Source organism: Halichoerus grypus, chromosome 15 (assembly GCF_964656455.1).
Source record: "Halichoerus grypus chromosome 15, mHalGry1.hap1.1, whole genome shotgun sequence".
Classification (NCBI taxonomy): domain Eukaryota; kingdom Metazoa; phylum Chordata; class Mammalia; order Carnivora; family Phocidae; genus Halichoerus; species Halichoerus grypus.
This window is the reverse complement of record NC_135726.1, coordinates 40481145-40499713: the sequence shown is the minus strand read 5'-3', so window position 1 is coordinate 40499713 and position 18569 is coordinate 40481145. Positions and strand designations below refer to the sequence as shown.

Genomic DNA, 18569 nt, shown 5'->3' with positions numbered 1-18569 from the left:
GAATTACATCAGATAACAAAGGACGTCTCTGCCACTCATTGTAAGCCTTCTTCTGGAGATCTGTTCTAAGAGGCTCTCTGTAAAAAGGTTTTTTATGATGAATTCAGAACTACTATCATGTTAAGAGCAGCGATTTATAAAGAAGAATTCACTGGTTAAGATCTGAAAAAATAGTTTCTCAGGCCCTACTGACCCAGTTTTCAACAAAAAAAGAATCAAGTGATGCAAATTAAGTTTTGCGACATTGTTATGCAGTCTGAGAAATTTGTAAAACCGTGTTTTGCAGTTATTTCTTAATAGAAGCCTTAATAAGTACTCCTTTCTTTACTTAAGGGCTTAAAGATTTTTTTTCCCCCTTCACCTTGCAGGTTTCTCTCTAACAGGTAATAATAAAAATGCCTATTGTGTCAAGATTTTTATTTAAATGCTTATTTTAATCGCACTTTATACAAGTCATACTTGTTAGAAATCAGAGGGAAGACTAACCAGATTTGGTTAAGGGTCCTAATCCCAGGAAAACCTGAATGCCCCAGGCGTGCGGCTGATTTGGCCTGCATATTGGTATGCCATCAATTTTCCTACTTAGTCGGAAAATTATGAAAGGGTCTAATTTGAATATGAAGAAAACAAAGAAGTCAACCAGAAATGAAAGAATCAGTATTCACAATTGTAAAATACTTCAATGAGGGAAATAAAAGTGAGAAGATAACCACAACTCAAGAATAATTCTCCTTTGAGTTGTAAGCCCGGTTGGTTCTTTTAAACAAAATGCGTTTTTGCACCAGAGTATTTACAGATATGGAAACTACAGAGATAGAATAGCATGAGGCTATCACTTGGCCAGAAGGTGGGAAAAACATGGTAAACACGTCATTAATAAAGCCGAACATTTGGTGCCGGAATATTCTGCTGAGACCTTTTCATTTCAGCGGGTCTGGGAGAGGGATGAAAATCTGTCAATGTTAACCCCACATCACTCCAAAAACTTAGGGGAGCCAGTCTGCCCTCAGCTTTCTGCCCCTTAAAGGCCCCGGATCCAAAAACAGTGAGAGGGCGCTCCCCAGAACGAGGGACCTCTCCCTAGGAGGGCGGAAATTGTCCCTCCCGACCGAGGGGGGCCCGCCTGGCACTTGGCTGCCCCTGCACTAGAGATCCGTTTTGCTGGAGTTCCTGCTGTCAGGCTGGGGAAACTCGCACACCCTTCCCTGGCATCTCGTACGGTCGGTGCAGCGGTCACTCGGCGTGCCGTGGCCTCACCCCTCCGCGGTGCTCGCGTTCCTGGTCAGACTCTGCCAGAGGGCCTCACCAGAAATAAATCACAAGCGAGTCTAGGACTCCAGGAGTAGACAGTGTGTTTCATGGGTATTTAAACAGCGGCATTAAGTGCTATCGGAATCTCTGGAATGTGCAGCTCAGATTTATGCGTGTTAACAATTCTTTACTGGTTTGTAATAAGCCCGCAGACTCCCGCTTTATTTTAATACTAATTTTGTCCTGGAAGAAGGGGATGCTGAAGCATGACAATAACGACCAAACTAAACAGGCGTCTCCTTAATAACTACAGAAGCCAACTGCTTCCAGTACGGAAATATTTATCGAAACCCAGAAGGGGAAAAAGGAAAAAGAGAGAAAAAAGAAAACTTTACCAAAATGACCCTCACCAGTGTGCCGCCACGCCTTTAACAGTGGGCAATGCGGTGCCTTGAGGTGCCTCAAACTGTCTTTCATTTTCTAGACTTAATGGCTGATTGCAGAAATCAATGTTGCCATTAGTAACAGGGTATTTGTTATGGCATGATTTCCTCTGTTGTTAGGCTGCAGAATGATTACAGTATTAGCGAGATGCTTTCTTTATAAAGGGCTAGAGATATAACTTTCAATTTACCATCCATTAGAAGGGGACTTTGAAAATAACGGATGCAGGCAACAAGCTTACCTGCTGTTAGGTAGCGATTTTAATTTAGCTGTCTTCGGCTAGTGGGCTTTTTTTGTTGTTGTTGTTTTTGGGGCTTCTTTTTTTTTTTTCCCTTTCCCCCAAGCGGGCCAGGAAGCTTCAGCATTTCACAGACATTCTGATGACAGATTTTCTGCTTTGCTATTTTAGACCCCAAAGCTGTATCGCCCGTGTAACACAGTACAATTTAAGACACGCAGTCGTGCATCTGTGTTTCAAACCTCTGTGTTTTTCCAAACCGTCAGAGGAGAGTGGTGTGGTTCTTCAGCTTACAGGGGCCTGGCAGGTGAGGCAAGCTGTAATTTTTGGAAGGGGACGGGAAACAGGTTTGGCCTGGGGGAGGGAGAGTGGGGTGCCCAAGTGAGACAACTGTGGGAACATACTTAGGGGGAAAGACGGTGAGGATCTGAACTTACACCTTCACATCCACGGATGGAGCCAGAACACCAGCTCCCAGGTTCCAGAGACGAGGTGATGACGAATGGGGGGAGAGGGGGAGGGGCATAATATGGGGTCGGGCAGGCCATTGCTGAGGAAGGGCAGGCTCTACCTGTTGGCGAGCGAACCAACCGGCCATCTCTACCGCACAGGAGGATCAACTCTCCTTCCGGGCGGCCAGTGTTCAAGGGAAGGCCAAGGACTCATGAAATGCTAGCCTTCCCTTGAGGCAGGGCAGAAAGGCAAGGTCCACATAGGCTGTGGTCTGCAGGACTGACTTGGAAAAGCAGTGAAGGCCCTTCCCGCCCCCCTCCCCGCCCCCCGAGGCCTGCGTGGAGCCAGGCCCCCTGGACGGGGAGAGCCCGCGTACCGGCCGCTCGTCCCCCATCTTCCCCGGCAGCCTACCTGAGGAGGACGGCGAGGAGGGGTGCGGGCTGTCCTCCTGGGCACTCCCGGTCTGGGAGAGCCCGCCGCCGGCCCCACTCTCCTCAGTGACGTTGGAGGAACCCGGCGTGGTTGAGCGGCTCACCGACTGGGACTCCTGGTCACTGCCCGAGCCGCGCCGCTCGTCCAGGCCCACGTGCAGCCCGTCCTCGTCGCCCTTGCGGTCCCGCTTGTGGACGCGGGAGTGCACGACCACCTGGTGGTAGGTGCGGAACACCCGGCCGCAGTCGGGGCACTCGGTGGGCTTCTCCTTCATGTTCCCGGGGCCCTGCAGGTTATAGTCGAGCGCCTGGTTCAGCCCGTGTGACAAAAAATCCCGACTGCCTTCTAAAGGGTCGAGCTTATTTGGCAGGTCTCTCTGATTGCCCACTTTAGTGCTGTGAACCAAATCAGCAGGCATTTTCTGCTTGGAGCCATCTGCTCCCACTAACACGTACTCCCGCTTCTCCTTATCAAACATCACTCCGGCGTTTGCCAAAGTGTCTTCGTGGTTGCGCTGTAGCTGATGCTCTTTAGACAAGAAGCCGTGTTCCATGGCCATGCCCCTGGCCATGAGCTGCCAAGCCTGGTAGCTGTTCACGGGGTCCATCTCGGCAGCTTTGGCAGCCGCCTGCAACCGCTCGATGCAGCTGGATTTCAGCGGCGGCACGAGGTTGAGGCATCCCAGGAGGGAGTGCTTGTCGCCCTCGGGGACACCGTGGGCCATGCTGGAGATAGGGGACAGCAGCTTCCCCAGGACCTCCCGCTCCTTCATGGGCAGCTCCCCTTTGCTGTAGAGCTGGCTGGGCTCGCTCAGGCTGGCTTTGTCCGGGGCCATGAAGCCGCTCTGCAGGCAGGACAGGTACCTGGAATACAGGTTGGCGTGGGCCTCCTGGGACATGCCGCCCACGGGCACGGGCACCTCCGGGTCACTGGGGGACTTGTTCTTCACCGACAGCTTGTTGAGGTGGACCTTCATGTGGTTCTTGAGGAACCAGGGCTCCTTGAAGCGGCGGCCGCAGATCTGGCAGCAGTGCTCGAAGGAGTCTTTGTGCTTCCGCATGTGGCCCTTCAGGAACCACGCCTGGCTGAACACCTGCCCGCACACCTCGCAGCGGAACTCGTTGGCCGACTGCTCCCCGCCGCCGTTGGGGCCCTGGCCCTGCGCCGACTCGGCGGTGATGTGGGCCTTCTCCACGTGGCTGATGAGCTCCTCCTCCTGCGAGGCGGCGAAGTCGCACAGCGTGCACTTGTAGGGCTTGTGCAGGATGCGGATGTGGCGGTCCAGCTCCTCGCGCTTCTTGAACTTGCCCTTACAGAAGGTGCAGCGGAAGCCGGCGGCCGGGACCACCGCGTCCTCCTGCACGCTGGCCGGCTTGGGCGAGGGCACCGGGTTGGCCGCGTCGGGCACGCTGTGGTTGGCGGGCAGGGCCAGGTTGCAGGTGGCCAGAGGGGCCGGCTGGGCGTGCGGCAGCGGCTTCAGGTCGGGCCGGGGCTGCAGCAGGCTGCTCTTCATCTGCTTGTCCCGCAGGATGGCCCGCTCCTCCAGTTCGTGCAGCAGGCGGTTCTCCTCGCGCACCCGCCCGCGCCCCTTCCCCAGGTTGCCCAGCTTGTGGGTCCGCAGGTGAATCTTGAGGTTGCCCTTCTGCGCCGCCCGGTGGTCGCAGTAGGGACACTTGAAGGGCTTCTCGCCGGTGTGAGTGCGCATGTGCAGGGAGAGGATGCTGTTGAAGCGGAAACGCTTGCCGCACAGCGGGCACGGGTACTTGCGGTTTTTGCGGGCGTCGTCCTCGATGTCGCTCATCTGGGACATGATGCCCAGGTTCTGCCCGTTGAGGAACTGCTGCAGGTCCACCCGCCCGTTGAGGCTGGTGTCGACGTCCCGGCCCAGCTGGTTGGCCAGGAGCGCCATCTGACTGCCCATGGGCTGGCCACTCAAGGGCACGTGGGCCTTCTCGTCGAGCGGCGCGGGGGTCTTCTCTTCCGGGTTGGGCCGTGGATGCAGCTCGGGGAAGGCATGGCTGAGCTGGGAGGTGATCTGGTGCAACTTCTGACTCATGGCATACTGGCCGTTGAGGACAGGGCCGCTCAGGTGGGGCTCAGCTTCGGGCGCCGCCGAGGACACTCCAAGGCACAGACTGGCTTCTTCCATCCCTGAAAATAAAGCGAGAGTTCAGACCTGTGCCAGGTACCGTGGCGCAGCGAATCAACAGCATCAGCTGGGGAGGGATTTGCATTTCATGCCTTACCTACACATAATAATGCTAAGGAATTATAGTCAAAAACAATAATAAAAAGATGAATTATTAAATGCCAATTATGCAATATGGCATTGCTCCTCCAATTTGTTTTGGCGATAGATCGTCTTCCTTGTATTTTCTATTTACCGACTGCAATTATTCATTCACGTTTAAATTATTAATGCTTTACCACTTTCAACACCTAATAACAAATCAAAGGTCTACGTGTTAAACTTTTCCTCCTGTTCCCCTTGTAGCACCTGCACCTGTTGGTTCCGTTCAGAGTTTGCCTCAGAGCAGAATGGCTTTCACTGCAAGACCAGAGACTCACTCGGAACTTTTGTTTCCGGTGACTATATTCAATACATTCGCCGGTCTGAGATGAAAGAGATTATTTTATGATTTGGCCCCCAAAAATAAAAAAAAAACCCAATGCCATGATATTTACTGGTACATAATAAAACAAGATAATGTTTTGGGAAAAAATAAAGTAAAGGATAGGCTTTAGAACAATAAAAGGGATTTTGCTTTAGTCAACAAAAAGTGCAGTAATATCTCATTAAGCTGATTAGTATGCTGCTTAGAAACAGTACTAGGTGCTGTAACACATGATTATAATCATAAAAATCCTTCAGTGTTTGCAAGGAAGCATTAACGAGGTATATTAAATTTTAAGGAGACTGCGAGTAGCGGCTTTGCAAACCTCAGAGATTAAGATTTAACCCTTATGTTACGAAACACTGTTATTTTGTCATTTGGTAACTGTGCCCATCAAAAGAAGTATAAATTATCTGGTGATGGAATCTTAGTGGATCGTCGAGACTGTTCATTTTTGGGTGGGGGGCGAAGACTTACACCATTTAATGGGCTCTCTCTGTCCTTCCACTGGCATGATATCCCAGGCAGGGACTTTGATTGGGTTTAAAGAGATCCTTTATAGAACTAGATAAAAACCAATTAAAATCCAGGGATGATGCTATAGGAAGTCTCAACCAAGTTTGAGTGTTTTTAATAACTTTCCCAGTATACAGTAATGAGTACAAATTGTACCTGCAGTATGTGTTTTGCAGAAAATTAGAACTCAAAGCTGTTTGTTAAACACTAACACTCAAAGCTGGTCTGCATAATTGCTTTCAATGCTCCTCTCTGCCCGCTCCCCAGCATGTGCAGACCTGCGAAGGCCACACTGCTTGGGGGAGGGGTGGAAGGAACGCTGCGCACGCCTGCCCCCCCTCTGCAGCACAGCATGTGAGGAGCTCAACTTTGAAAGGCAATGAACCCATGCCTGGGTCCTTCTATTTCCAGATCTGTCTCCCAGTTGAAGGAGTCCAAATTTGCTTCCTGCCATTGGAACCGTTTTTGCACATCCCAGTGTTTACATGTGTTGGCCAGCCAGGTGGTCTAGGAGCAGCGCTTAACCCCAGCCAGGACTGATTCCTGGGCCAAGCAGTTCCCTCGGGGGACTGGTGGGGACAGAGCTCAACTGTGCAGGAAACGCATTCAGCCCTGGGGGGTGGGGGGTCTGCTACCTACCAGGCCTCCTGCCAGGCAGACTGCAACTGGCATGGAGGGTCTCCAATGGGAGACCTAGCTTCCTTGGCAAGAGGACAGGGGCTGTGAGTCTGTCTTGCAAGGGAGGGAAGAAAAAGACATGAATGTTTATTTGCAGGAGAGAGAAAAACTGCAATCACAGTGCTGGGCTAGCAGTGGCCATGAATGATGACATGGACACCTGCACACATTCGTACACACTTGGTCACTTGTAGAAGAAGAACGCTTCCAAGTCACCATCTTTCCTTTTTGTTTCTTGTGGCAGTCTACACGGAAATTAAAAAAAAAAAAAAAGTCCATTTTGGAGGCTGGTCAGAAAGGAGTATTTTGTCATGGAGATTCTTGCATTCATTCACCAAACTTGCTGAGTTCCCTCTGTATGCCAGGCCCTGTCCCTGGCGCTTAGGACACTGTGGTGGACAAGACTGGCCAGCCCCAGGGCTCACAGCACCCACTGACCAGCAGGGAGGAGCAGGCCCAGTGGGTAGAAGTTGCTAAGGCAGGACTGGTGCCTGGAGGACCCCAGGCAAGGACTCTAACAGCCCCCAGGGCCCTCTCTGGAGCCCCTTCTCCACCTTCAAGCTCCATCCAGCTGTGCTGGCTCCTCTCCCAAGCAAACACGGATCATGACCCTGAAGCCACTTGGGAGTGCTCAGAATTCCACCCAACAGCTCTGGGGAAGTTTGGAAAGTCCAAAGCCAACATGGTTGGCCCACGTCCAACGGCTGCCCAGTTGGCCTTCTCTGAAGACATGAATCCAGAAAGACAGGCTATTTTCAGGTTGCTGCTGATGAGCTGAGCCAATTCAGCAGGAGGGAGAGGAGGCTGAATGTGCAATACAGCGAGACTACAAATCAGGCTGGATGAGGGGCATCAAGTTGAAGACCATCCCCCTGTCCCCATTCGTGCTGGGTAAGTAACAGCTCAATTTGTTAAATAATGAATATGGGGAGTTTTCAAGTTAGGTTTGGATATAGAATTCTTTTATTATGTTAAAAAAAATTTTTTTTCAGTCAACAAAGCTTTTTTAAGGAACTGGTCTTCAGGTGCCATTGCTGAAGCCTCAGCTGAGGAGAGGAAGAATGTTCTAGAATGTGCAAAGGTACAGTCGGCTCCTTGTCCCCTCATGCAGGTCTGAGCTCACATAGCCCCTTCTCACAAAGACCACCATGCCTCCCTCATCGGAGGCTGTCACCCCCAGCCTCTCTTCACCCATCACCTTATTTCCTTCTTCACAGCACTTACCACTAGGGCAAAGTTTTGTTGTTGACCTTTACAAATGTGCTTCTTTTCCATGAGGTCATGATCACAGTGGAAGCCTCCAGGCCCAGGGCAGAGCTGGCCCACTGTAAGTTCAGCATTTTCTGGCCAAAAGGATGAATGAGTGAAGAGACTCTATAAACATAGCCCATAAAAGAAAGCTACCCCTGTAGGAGAAACACTCTCCTCCCAACCTCATGCGACCCAAACTCAGCTTTCACACAAGGCCATGAACATCCACTATCAGATTTTGTCAGACTGGAAGGGTCTCTGGCTAACCTAGAACCTGCGGGTTCAAACACCGCCAAGGGAGAGCTACCCGCACCACCAGCTCTCTCATTATATGTGCCCCTGGTGACTATCCCAGGCCTGGACCACCACTGAGCAGCGATCCCCTTGAGAACTTGACCACTCATCGGGGGACCCACAGGAGAACTCAAAATTGTGGCAGAGCTGGCCGGCTCTCAAGGAGATGCTCCGAGGATTACAGCCCTCGGCCCCTCGAGTGAGGCCAGGCGAAGCCCGCACAGAGCCCCACTGTGAGGAATGGCCTTGCCAGATGATTATCTCCAAATGTTTGGTGAGCCCCACCACCCCATGATTTCGTGAGCAGGTGCAGGCCCTGCGATGGGTCAGTCATAACCAATACCAGCCGCCTAACTCAGAGCAAGAAAGGGGAGCGTGAGTTCTTGGAAAGAGCATGGGGTAATTGGTGTGCTGTCCCTGGGCCAAAGCAACCCAGGCGGGATGAGCTGGCCCCAGGCCCGGCCTGGGACTCACAAAACCTGGGTCGGCCCCAATTTCTCCAGCCTTGACACTTCACCCATCCGGAATTCATTTACCCCTTATGTCAGTCACTCAGTAAATACTTGCCAGGGGCCTTCTGTGTACCTGCCGTCGAGGGCCTCTGTGGTCCAAGGGGCCAGCACAGGCAAGGCCACCAATAACGGGACGCAATGAAAAGGCTCAGAGAGGCTGAACTCACAGTTTAGACAAAGGAGTAACCACGACGGCTTTGGCATATAGGGGTGTGTGTGTGTGTGTGTGTGTGCGTGTGTATGAGTATGTCTGTGTTGGGTGAAAGGCAGAGATTCCCTAAGCAGTAGCGCTCTAGAAACTTATACAAATGCACACCCTGGAAAACTCAGGGATCACGGATCCCACTGTTAAGGGATTGGATCCCACCGCAGCCCTAAGAGCTCACGGAGCCAGAGAAGTGAGGCTGCCTGCCAGGGCTCACCACTCTGATGGAAGGAGGCGTTACTCCTTTCCCCTAGCCCTCAGGGAGCAAGCACAGGGGGAGTGCCTTCCCTTTGGAACCACACTATTCCTTCCCAGGCCCTGTAGCGAATGGCTGTCAGTGTCGCAGGACACTTCCTCTGTCCTGATAACTCGGGCAGATGAAATCCACAGGCAGCACCCTCCCCCACACGTGGACACCAGTACCAGGGAGCACTTGATCCCATGTGCCCAACCTATCCTTCTCTCCCTGGCCCCAGCTCCGGCCTCATTATCCCACCATCCAGCAGCTGAGGGACCCCCACGAGGAAGCCAGGAGCCAGGACAGTGCTGGCCGTGATCCTGGGCTTAAGGCAATCCCTTCTGAGGAACCTGTACAGTAACTCCTCTGACCCTCCCACCCAGGTAGGAAAACCCTTGGTACAATTAAAAGCAAGTAAACAAACACCCAAACCCTGAGAACAGCTTGCCCCTGGCCTTCAGCTCAGGGCCCCAGCCCAAAGCGTATCAGGAAGAAGATCAATACACCCTGGTTGACTCATGGAAGGAACCGATGCATATGTAATTTACCTGACTGTGGAAAGAAAGGCAGCCAAGCCTGGACAGTTAGAGGCCACTGTAAACGGCTAAATCGGGTACACTGCGCACCCCCCCACACCATGGAAACACTCCAACATTCCACCCCCGTCCTGATCTTGCCTGCTCCCCAGGGTCATGGTGGGGCACTGCGGGTCCTCAAGGCAACTGTCAATATTGACAAAGAACCAGGCGTGGGGTGAGTCCCAGCCACCACGGCATTCCTCACCACCATGTGGAAATGCCTGGGCCCCACCTCTGAGCACGGGCAGGGCCCCAGTTGAAAGCTTCTGAAGGCTAGAGGTTTTCTTCTCGAGCTGTGCCATTTTGCATTTCATACCAGGGTATTCTCAGCACAGGGAACCCACCGTTGGGTGAGCAGATTATCAAAATACATTCTGTCTCATCATTCCCATCATTGCAGGTACAGTGAGCCATTCAGCTGCCTTTGATGGTGTTAATGGTTATTTTGATTTTGTATTTCTGCCTTCAAAACTATTTCCTGTGATATCAATGACAAAAGTTTTCACTTAACTCTTCCAATAGAGAACCTAATTGTATCTTTCACTCAAAATGAAATTTAAAACTATCAGGACACCAGAAATACCAGCTGCTACGAGTCTAAATAAATTTTACACAAAAACACAGTTTCATTTTGCTAGCACAGAAAAAAGAAAGTAATCTTATGAATAGTCCAAAAAATATAGATCTTGCCAGTAAGTTGCATGAAAGAGTTTTATCCTTATACCATGAAAAAGAATAGTTGGGAAATGAAATGACTTTCAAAATAACCATTTCAACTGGGTTTTTAAAAATCAGATATTGTTGTCTAGCCAAGCACAACTAAATATTCCCTTTTTTATCAATGTGGGTAGAAGTGCTGCTTCGGAAAATGTACAGGAGTCCTACCGCTCCCAGCTGCTGGGCAGGGGAGGGACGTGGGTTCCCAGCAAGGGCTCCAAACGCCAACGTGGGGCTCACGGCACGCAGTTCTGGTAGCAGTTGGACCCCCTTTCTGCGGGCTCAAGTGACCCTCCGCATCTTCCCCACAACCCATCTTGCTTTCTTACACTTTGGGAAAGCAGTAATTAAGACAACTTCACCTAGAATACAATGGCTTCTTATTAAATACTATTTTCCAATTGTTGTAGCTCAAACTGTTTAACCAAGGTTGTTATAAGCATAATACACTCCTGTTCTGAAATACAGAACACCAGACTACTGAACCTTTTCAGGGTCATTAAACAGCTGTAAACATTATTACAAAAATAAACCAGAGATTTCATGCTTACATTTTGGCCTAGAGCTTGCTATGCTGAGCAAGTACATTTTTTCATCTCTTACAATCAACGCTGGTGACATTTGGGCATCCAAACAAATTACATCACAAACATTACTGAGGTGGGCAGGATACTGAGTGGTTTATTTGCCAGATGATTAATAGATAAACAGGAGGGCAGTTCGGGTGACCTGTTCCGTTTTGACTGATGTGTAGACAATGCTACGAGACAGGGCCAGAAACAGTTAAATCCTTGCTGAATTTTTTTAATGGAAAGATGATATTCAAATAGGGCCATGGAGTATGGTGACTGTGTGACCAGGTGAGCCAAGTTGGAGAGTATGGTCGAACTCCCCAACTTCCCCTCCTGCATGGAATGTGGGTCAAAGTCAGGGCCCTTGCAGCCTCGGATGGTGAATGGGACCCCGGTGGACCAGCTTCAACGCACGGTCCCACAGAGTCCCAGACAGCTTCCGCACTGGGGGATGCGAGTTGGAGGACTCAGAAGAAGAAAAGGAATAAAAAGTATCCTCTGTTTGAAGACTTTGGACGATTTCAAAATTCTCAAGGGCGAATGCATGTTGGCTTTTGGAGTCTGGGTTGAAGCTGTAGCCCATAATTGAAGGCAGATCATGAGCACAGCAGACAGGAAAGGAAAACACCCACAAAGTGTGCCCCTGGTTATCTTTTCAGGGTAGAGAAGACTTCCAGTCTGAGTTCCTGGCCCACTATCTGCCCATCAGGAAAACAGGTGCTGGGATGGAATTCGGACAACCTCCTATGGGGTGGTTGTGAAGACCATGGACGTGTCAGGCAGACAAGCTCTCAAAAAATAAAACAGAAAACAGGTAACAACTGTCATCCTCACCATCTCCATCATTCCCATTATCATCATCATCTTCTTTTTCATCATCACCATCCTTATCACCATCACCATCTTCACCACCACCACTGTCACCAACTTCACCATCATCATCATCACCACCACCACTGTGACCACTGTCATCATCATCACCATCATCATCACCATCATCATCATCACCACCAACAGTGACCACTGTCATCATCACCATCATCATCTTCACCACCACTACTGTGACCACTGTCATGTTCACCTTCACCATTGTCATCATTGTCATCACCATCATCGCCTTCACCACCACCACTGTCACCATTGTCATCACCATCATCACCATCATTGCCTTCACCACCACCACTGTCACCAACTTCACCATCATCATCACCTTCACCACCACCACTGTCACCATTGTCATCACCATCATCATCATCACCACCACCACTGTGACAGCTGTCATCACCATCACCATCACCACCTTCACCACCACTGTCACCCATGTCATCACCTTCACCACAGCCATCACATCATCTTCATCATAACTATCACATCATCTTCATCATCATTACCTTCACCATCACCACTATCATCACCATTGTCATCTTCATCACCTTCATCATCTCCATCATCATCTTCATCTTCATCATAACCATCACATCATCATCACCTTCACATCACCATTGTCATCACCTTTATCAAAGCTATCACATCACCATTACCCCATTGTCATCTTCATCACCATCATCACCACTGTCATCATCTTTACCATCATCATCTACATCAGCAACAGTGTCCTCCTTCCCCTCCTCCTCGTCATCACAATACCATGTGCCAGCACAACACTGTGCCAGGTACTTCACAATCATTACCTCATTTAGCCTCATACAACCTTCAAATGCTAGGTATTAAACTATCCCCATACTAAAAAAGAGCAAACTAAGGTTCAGAAAATTTAAGTCCAACAAGGGCACATGACTGGGGAGCCTGACTCCAGAGCCCAAGCAAGACATGCTGGTGGGCAGGCAGGCTTCTGATGTCCATACCACGTTAGTCTTGCTGAGCTGAATGCAGACAGCTCCTTCATTTGCAAACTGTGTAGAAACAAAGGAAGCCACACAGTTCAGGGAAAGCTTAAAGGAGGCCAAGGAGCCAGAGCCCTCCCAAACGTGTGCCAGGAAGTGGAAACGTGCAGTACACTCCAGGAAAGCAACTCGGGGGCAAGCGTGGGCAGAGGTGGGGTGCAGGAAGGCACTGTGGATCTAGGAATGTGGCGAGCCTGTTGCTCACCAGTTGGGGAAGGTGTCACACAAAAATTTATTTATATGATCTTATTGTCCTAGCATCCATAAGGTGGATATATTATTTCACGTTCTCCTGTCCCGGCACAGGCGGGTTATTCCCCAGCCAGACTGGGGCAGCGGAAAGGGAGTGGCACCTGAAGGGCCATGAACATGGCTCCAATTGCACAAGCTCTTCCAGAGGTGGTTGACTGCAGCTACCTGCCTGAGTCCCAACTTCGTTGTCTCTAAAATGAGCTGAGATTCACTGTCGTGCACACTTGACAAGGTTTGGAGAAGGCGAATGGGATTATGGGAGAGAAAACATGGAGCTTAAATTGTAGAAAGCGGTGCCTGCACAGGGACCTTTCTCATGTGCCAACCACAGCTTCAGCACAGGCTTCCAGAGCTGGAAAGACCTTTCATCTGGGACTCGAATAAATCCTGAGGGGCAAAGGACACAACCAAGGCACGATCAAGGCCTGTAAACGCAGTTACTAAAGCCGCACTCATTGCCGACTTCACTGGTGCAGCGTGAAGTGGGACTCATACCATTCAGTGACATTTGTCAATGCCTGCCTGTGGCGAGAAGAGGACCAGCCACCAGCAAGACCAGATCCTTGCCTTGGAAAGCTGACTTGGGGAAGGGGAGAGAGTTACCCCCACGAGGAGCACAGACTGGGGGTAGGTGCTGAAGGGGGGGAATCTACAAATGCTGGGGGGCTGGGTGCAGGTGGGAAGGTGCAGCGGGGACCAGGGAAGGGAGAGCAGTGGGGAGAACAACCGGGAAGAGGTCAGTCCTTGGCTGAGCTTAGAGGAGGTCACTCAGCACAGAAAGATGGAAGAGCATGGAGGACAGAGAGAACAGAATGTGCAAAATGGGGACTAAGCATGGAATGTGCTGGGGGATGACAGGGAATGGGGTGGACATGGCGGGCCAGGCGCACACCTGAACGCCAATCCATGGAGTTCATATTTGGGGCAAAAGGGGGTTCAGGAAGCTTCTGTGAGGGTTGTAGTAGAACACGTGCTTTACTCTGCCGCCGCTGTGGCACGTTAGCAGCTTCCTACTACGTTGGATCAGAGGAGATGAAGAAAAACAGAGGGTGAAAATAAACTCCCAAACCACAACCCAAACATCCGAGGGCTAGAGTTCTCGCTGTGGTGAGGGAGGGCTCCCTGCAACCCCGAGAGAAAAGGCTACTCAGAGTTTGGAAGCAGACATTGATCTCCCCTCTTCTTTGTAACAGCAAAAAAAAAAGTGAAAGAAGGACTGCTCCCCATATCTCCTGGCAGCCTACCCCCACCTCTCCAAATGTGGCCGCCCCTATCTGTCCATGCTCCATCCTGGGTCACCTATTCTGGGAGGCCTTCCTGGAATTGCCCCAGGCTGGAGGTGAGACTCGGTCCCCAGAGTTGCTCCGCACTTTCTCTAGAGTTGTTAGGACATATTCACAATGCACTTCGAGGCACGCAAATAAGGAGGTCAGGACATTTCTTCTCCTCTGCTGGAGCTTTGTGACAGCAGGGGTCTTGTGAGCTCCTATCCTTAGCACCTGGGGCAACAGTCCCACCAATAACTGGTCCTTTAAGCTTCTGACGATCACAATGCAAGGGAGGGAGGTAGTCCGTACCATCCTAAGAATGCACAGCACTTTGTGAGCAAAAGCCCAGGCCTCTCCCCCCAGAATGCAGGCCATCAAGTGGTGCTTCCAGTTCTCCCAGATGCGATGATTTGGGGAGGAAATGGCCCCCTAATTTGCTGTAATTGATTTATCTGAACTGTGTCCACCTCATCAGGGAAAGCAACAAACTGTACACACACACACACACACACACACACACACACACACACACAGGCTTTTAATGAATGACCTACCTTTAAAATATCACAAACATGAACAAGATACCAGCAGTTGTCATGAAGTGTATTGATTCTTTCTCTCACTGGCTTGCTCTCTCTCTTTTTAACCAGACTTGGTCATGGCAGGAAGTTAGATATGTAATCCCTTATTAACCCGCCTTGGCTCCCTGCTCAGCCTCAGCACACAGCCGCTGCCCTAGAACAAAACCGGGGGCCCGGCACCCCCAGGCCTCCCGGCACTGCCTCCCTCCCAGAGGGCAGCGGCCAACAGGGTGCGGGGCCCAGCTACCCGTCACCACCCTTCGCCCCTGATTAAAGCCATTTACATCTGAGCACTTCTGGACTAGGGTATCATGTCGAACACTTTATTTTCATTTCACAGAAGCCTCAGATTTGATTCGGTGCAAAACTAAATATAATGTAGAATGCACATATGCAAGAGCGATCAAAGAGGGCCTGATTGTGAAATATTCATAGAAGTCGGCCCAGGGAGATTCGTTCGCAGGGCACCTGTCAAAGACAGAAGCTCAGATACACGTCATCTCGTAAGTACACACATCATTACTGAGCAAAGACTCGAGGCACACGAGTAGAGCCTCTGCGGCCTGCAGCTCTCAGGCTCAGGCCAACAGATGAGGCCTCTCCAGGCCAGGCTGGGGCTTCGGTCCTTTTTGGCTCTTGGGGTCCCCAGTTCCACATCTCTGGCTCCTGTGCAGGTCCCCAGGCTGACCTCGCCTGGCCTCTGCTGGGCCAGACTCTCGGCAGCGGAGGGAAGACTAACCAGCGGCCCCTGACCAAAGCAGCGGGAATAGCAGCTGTAGGGCCGAGCTGCACGTCGGCCAAGCGCGCGCACTCACGGGGCTGCAGACACGCATTTCTGACCACTATTAGGAAAGAAGTGGGAGCAAAGAGACTCCCCAGCTCACACGTCATTTGAGGAGGGAGAACCCTGTGCCTCATCATGTTTAAGCCTGTGAATATTTGAAAAGAGGACCCTCTATTCTGGGGAGCTGATGAGGGGACTTGGTGCCCTTCTGTGCATATCGTTCCCTCTGTCTGGAACACTCTCTTTGCAATCCCCACTTGATCCCTATGCTCCGTCATCTGGTGAAGATTAAATGCCACCTCGTCCAGGAGGCCCTCCGTGATACCCCAGGGGCAGGGCAGGACCTCTCCTGTCTGTCTGTCCTGCCCCTCACAATGGCTTTCGTCCTGGATTGGGCTTGTTTGTATACGGGTCCAAAGCTCCCTGCGGGGGGAGGCCATGAGCATTGCTTCACTGGGGTGCCCCCAGCAGCGGCACAGAGCCAGGCCCAGAGGATACACTCAATTAATATTTGCTGAATGCATGAAGAAAGGAGCAAGCAAATGGATAAATGATTGAATGAGGAAGTGAATGAACGGAGCAATCAACGAAGGATGCAGGCTGGGTACACAGCATCTAACCTTGGGGAGAGAGGGGATGCTCAGGAGAGAAAGACTCAGACCACAGCCCACTCCTGCACGATGGGGGCAGACCCTGTTCTCTGCTCCTCAAGACACAAGCCAGGTGACATGTTTGCCTTATAGACCTGATCTCAAATGTCACCCCATCTGCATGCCGCTCCCAGTCCCCCACACTTCACACTCCCCACGAAGGGCTAATCCCACTCCATCTCATGATGGATAACCTGGGTCCCTGTCTCTGGCTGGGACCTCTAGAGACCTGTATCTAACCCAAACCCAATGCTTTGCCTGCAACATGAACCTACAAATTCTGGCTGAGTGAATTCTAAGCCCCCCACCGCGCACCTGCCCTTTATAAACCCTGCCCTCCTTTGACACCTCTGCTTCTTTCAGCATACTCTCACTTGCCCGTGCAAACGTTCGTTCATTCATTCACTCTGCATTTCCTGATAATCCACTGTGTGCCAGGCACTGTGCTGGGCTCTGCAGAGAAAAGAATCAGAAACAACCTACCTTGCCAGACCTCACTATCAGAAGGGCAGACGGACCTGAAACATCAGCCCAGAGATGATGATAACATTCGAGTGCGGTTTATTCACAAAGGCTCAGGGGACTAGCAGCGTTGAGGGTAACCACCACACCTTGTCCTTCTGTCTCTGAGTGCCCAGCACAGGGGAGACCCTTGGGGACAGGTCTGTTGTCAGCATGACACTGCCTCTCCCTTTCTTGGGCTTGCTCCACTCTGACCCCTGGCTGATACCTCCCTCCCAACCCCATATCCCATCACTCCAAGATCCAGGTCCTTGCAGAACAGAATGCCCTCTCTCTCTGACAGTGCCCTCCAGGGAACAGTGTTCCTAGTGCCTGGAACAGCAGCGGGGCTGGGCATCCCAGAAAACTGGCTGCCCCCCATACCTATACCAGGTGGGCTTACAACCTCGCCCACAGGCTGCTCTCCATCCCGCCCTGGAACCAACCCATACCCCAGCCCAGACGGCCGGCTCTGTAGCCTCGGATACCCTGGCCCCTCTTGGAGTCATGGCTTCCCACCTATAAACCAAGCAGGCTGGCCAGGCTGATCGCTACCCTCAGCTCCTCAGTCTCTCCTCCTGCCTCCTGATTTATGCTTCTGTGGCCCACCTGACAGGGAAGGGGCCTCCCAGCCAAGCCCTGATCTTGAACCATCACCAATCACAGAGAACGGCTGGAGTTGAACTTTACCGATGCTGAACACCGGGGGAAACATTAAAAATGAAGCAATTAACGTTTCTCTTCTTACAAGGGAGGAAATGCCATTAGTGGGCTGGTCTGGGGCCATCAGTGTGTGGTCGGTCCACCCTGCCCCGGATAGGCTGTACTTTATCGTCACGATCATGACAAGAGGGGACCTGGACAAGAGGTACTTCCTTGGGAGAGGCTTTCCAGAAACCCAGAGGCATTCTTGGCATGGAGGTAGGAGCTCCACGAGCTGCAAACGGCATCCAGAAGGGACAGTGGTCAACAGTCGGGCGGCTAGTGTTACTCTTTGGGGTCCCCGAGGGGCCTCTTTTCTGGGACTCCGTGTGACCAATGAAAAACGGCGGCTGCCACTGGAGGTGAACGGCTTCTTACCCAAAAGAACGGGAGGCCCAGGAGCTGCAAGATGGTACCTCCCCAGTTATGCATCTGGGACAGGAGAGCAATAATGAGGTCATTTGTGCCAGGGGCCTGCAGCAGTGCCTGGCCCAGAGCGAGCACTCCATAGAGGTTCCCGCGCTGTCCCCTCTTCTGTGACCACAGTGACCACGTGCAGCCAGCGCTGGGCCCGTCAGCACGCCTGCCTCGCCCAGCCCTGGTCGGTCCCACTGTGAGGCCGCCTGGAAGCCAAACACTCCCAGGGCCTGTGTGGTCGCCAAGGGGTTAATAACCTCACCTTTCTTATTTTGTAAGTGTTTGCAGCTCACGAGGAAAAGCCGAACACCCCCACTTGAAATCTGGACAAAAGGCCTGTGAAGGCAATTCATGGAAGAAATGGAATTGGCTAATGACCATGGAAATGTCACTTCTCACGAGACAGCAAGAAGACTCCAAACAATAGCAAGGTCCCATTTGAAAATAATTCTATTACAGATTATACCCAGACCTTGTGAGAACCCTAAATTTCCCCCACAGAATCACGGCACCTCC

The 18569-nt window shown here is 51.3% G+C and overlaps 1 protein-coding gene across 5 annotated transcripts in view; it reads right to left on the bottom strand.

Annotated features, from left to right (window-relative positions):
- ZNF536 (zinc finger protein 536) overlaps positions 1 to 18569 on the bottom strand; it is a 424522-nt gene that overhangs the window by 226819 nt on the left and 179134 nt on the right. For all 5 annotated transcript variants that reach the window (XM_078063479.1, XM_078063482.1, XM_078063480.1 and 2 more), the window contains one exon: positions 2798 to 4969. In XM_078063479.1, coding sequence (XP_077919605.1) covers positions 2798 to 4967 — 2170 coding nt within the window. In that variant the 5' untranslated portion in view covers positions 4968 to 4969. The remainder of the gene's footprint in view (positions 1 to 2797; positions 4970 to 18569) is intronic.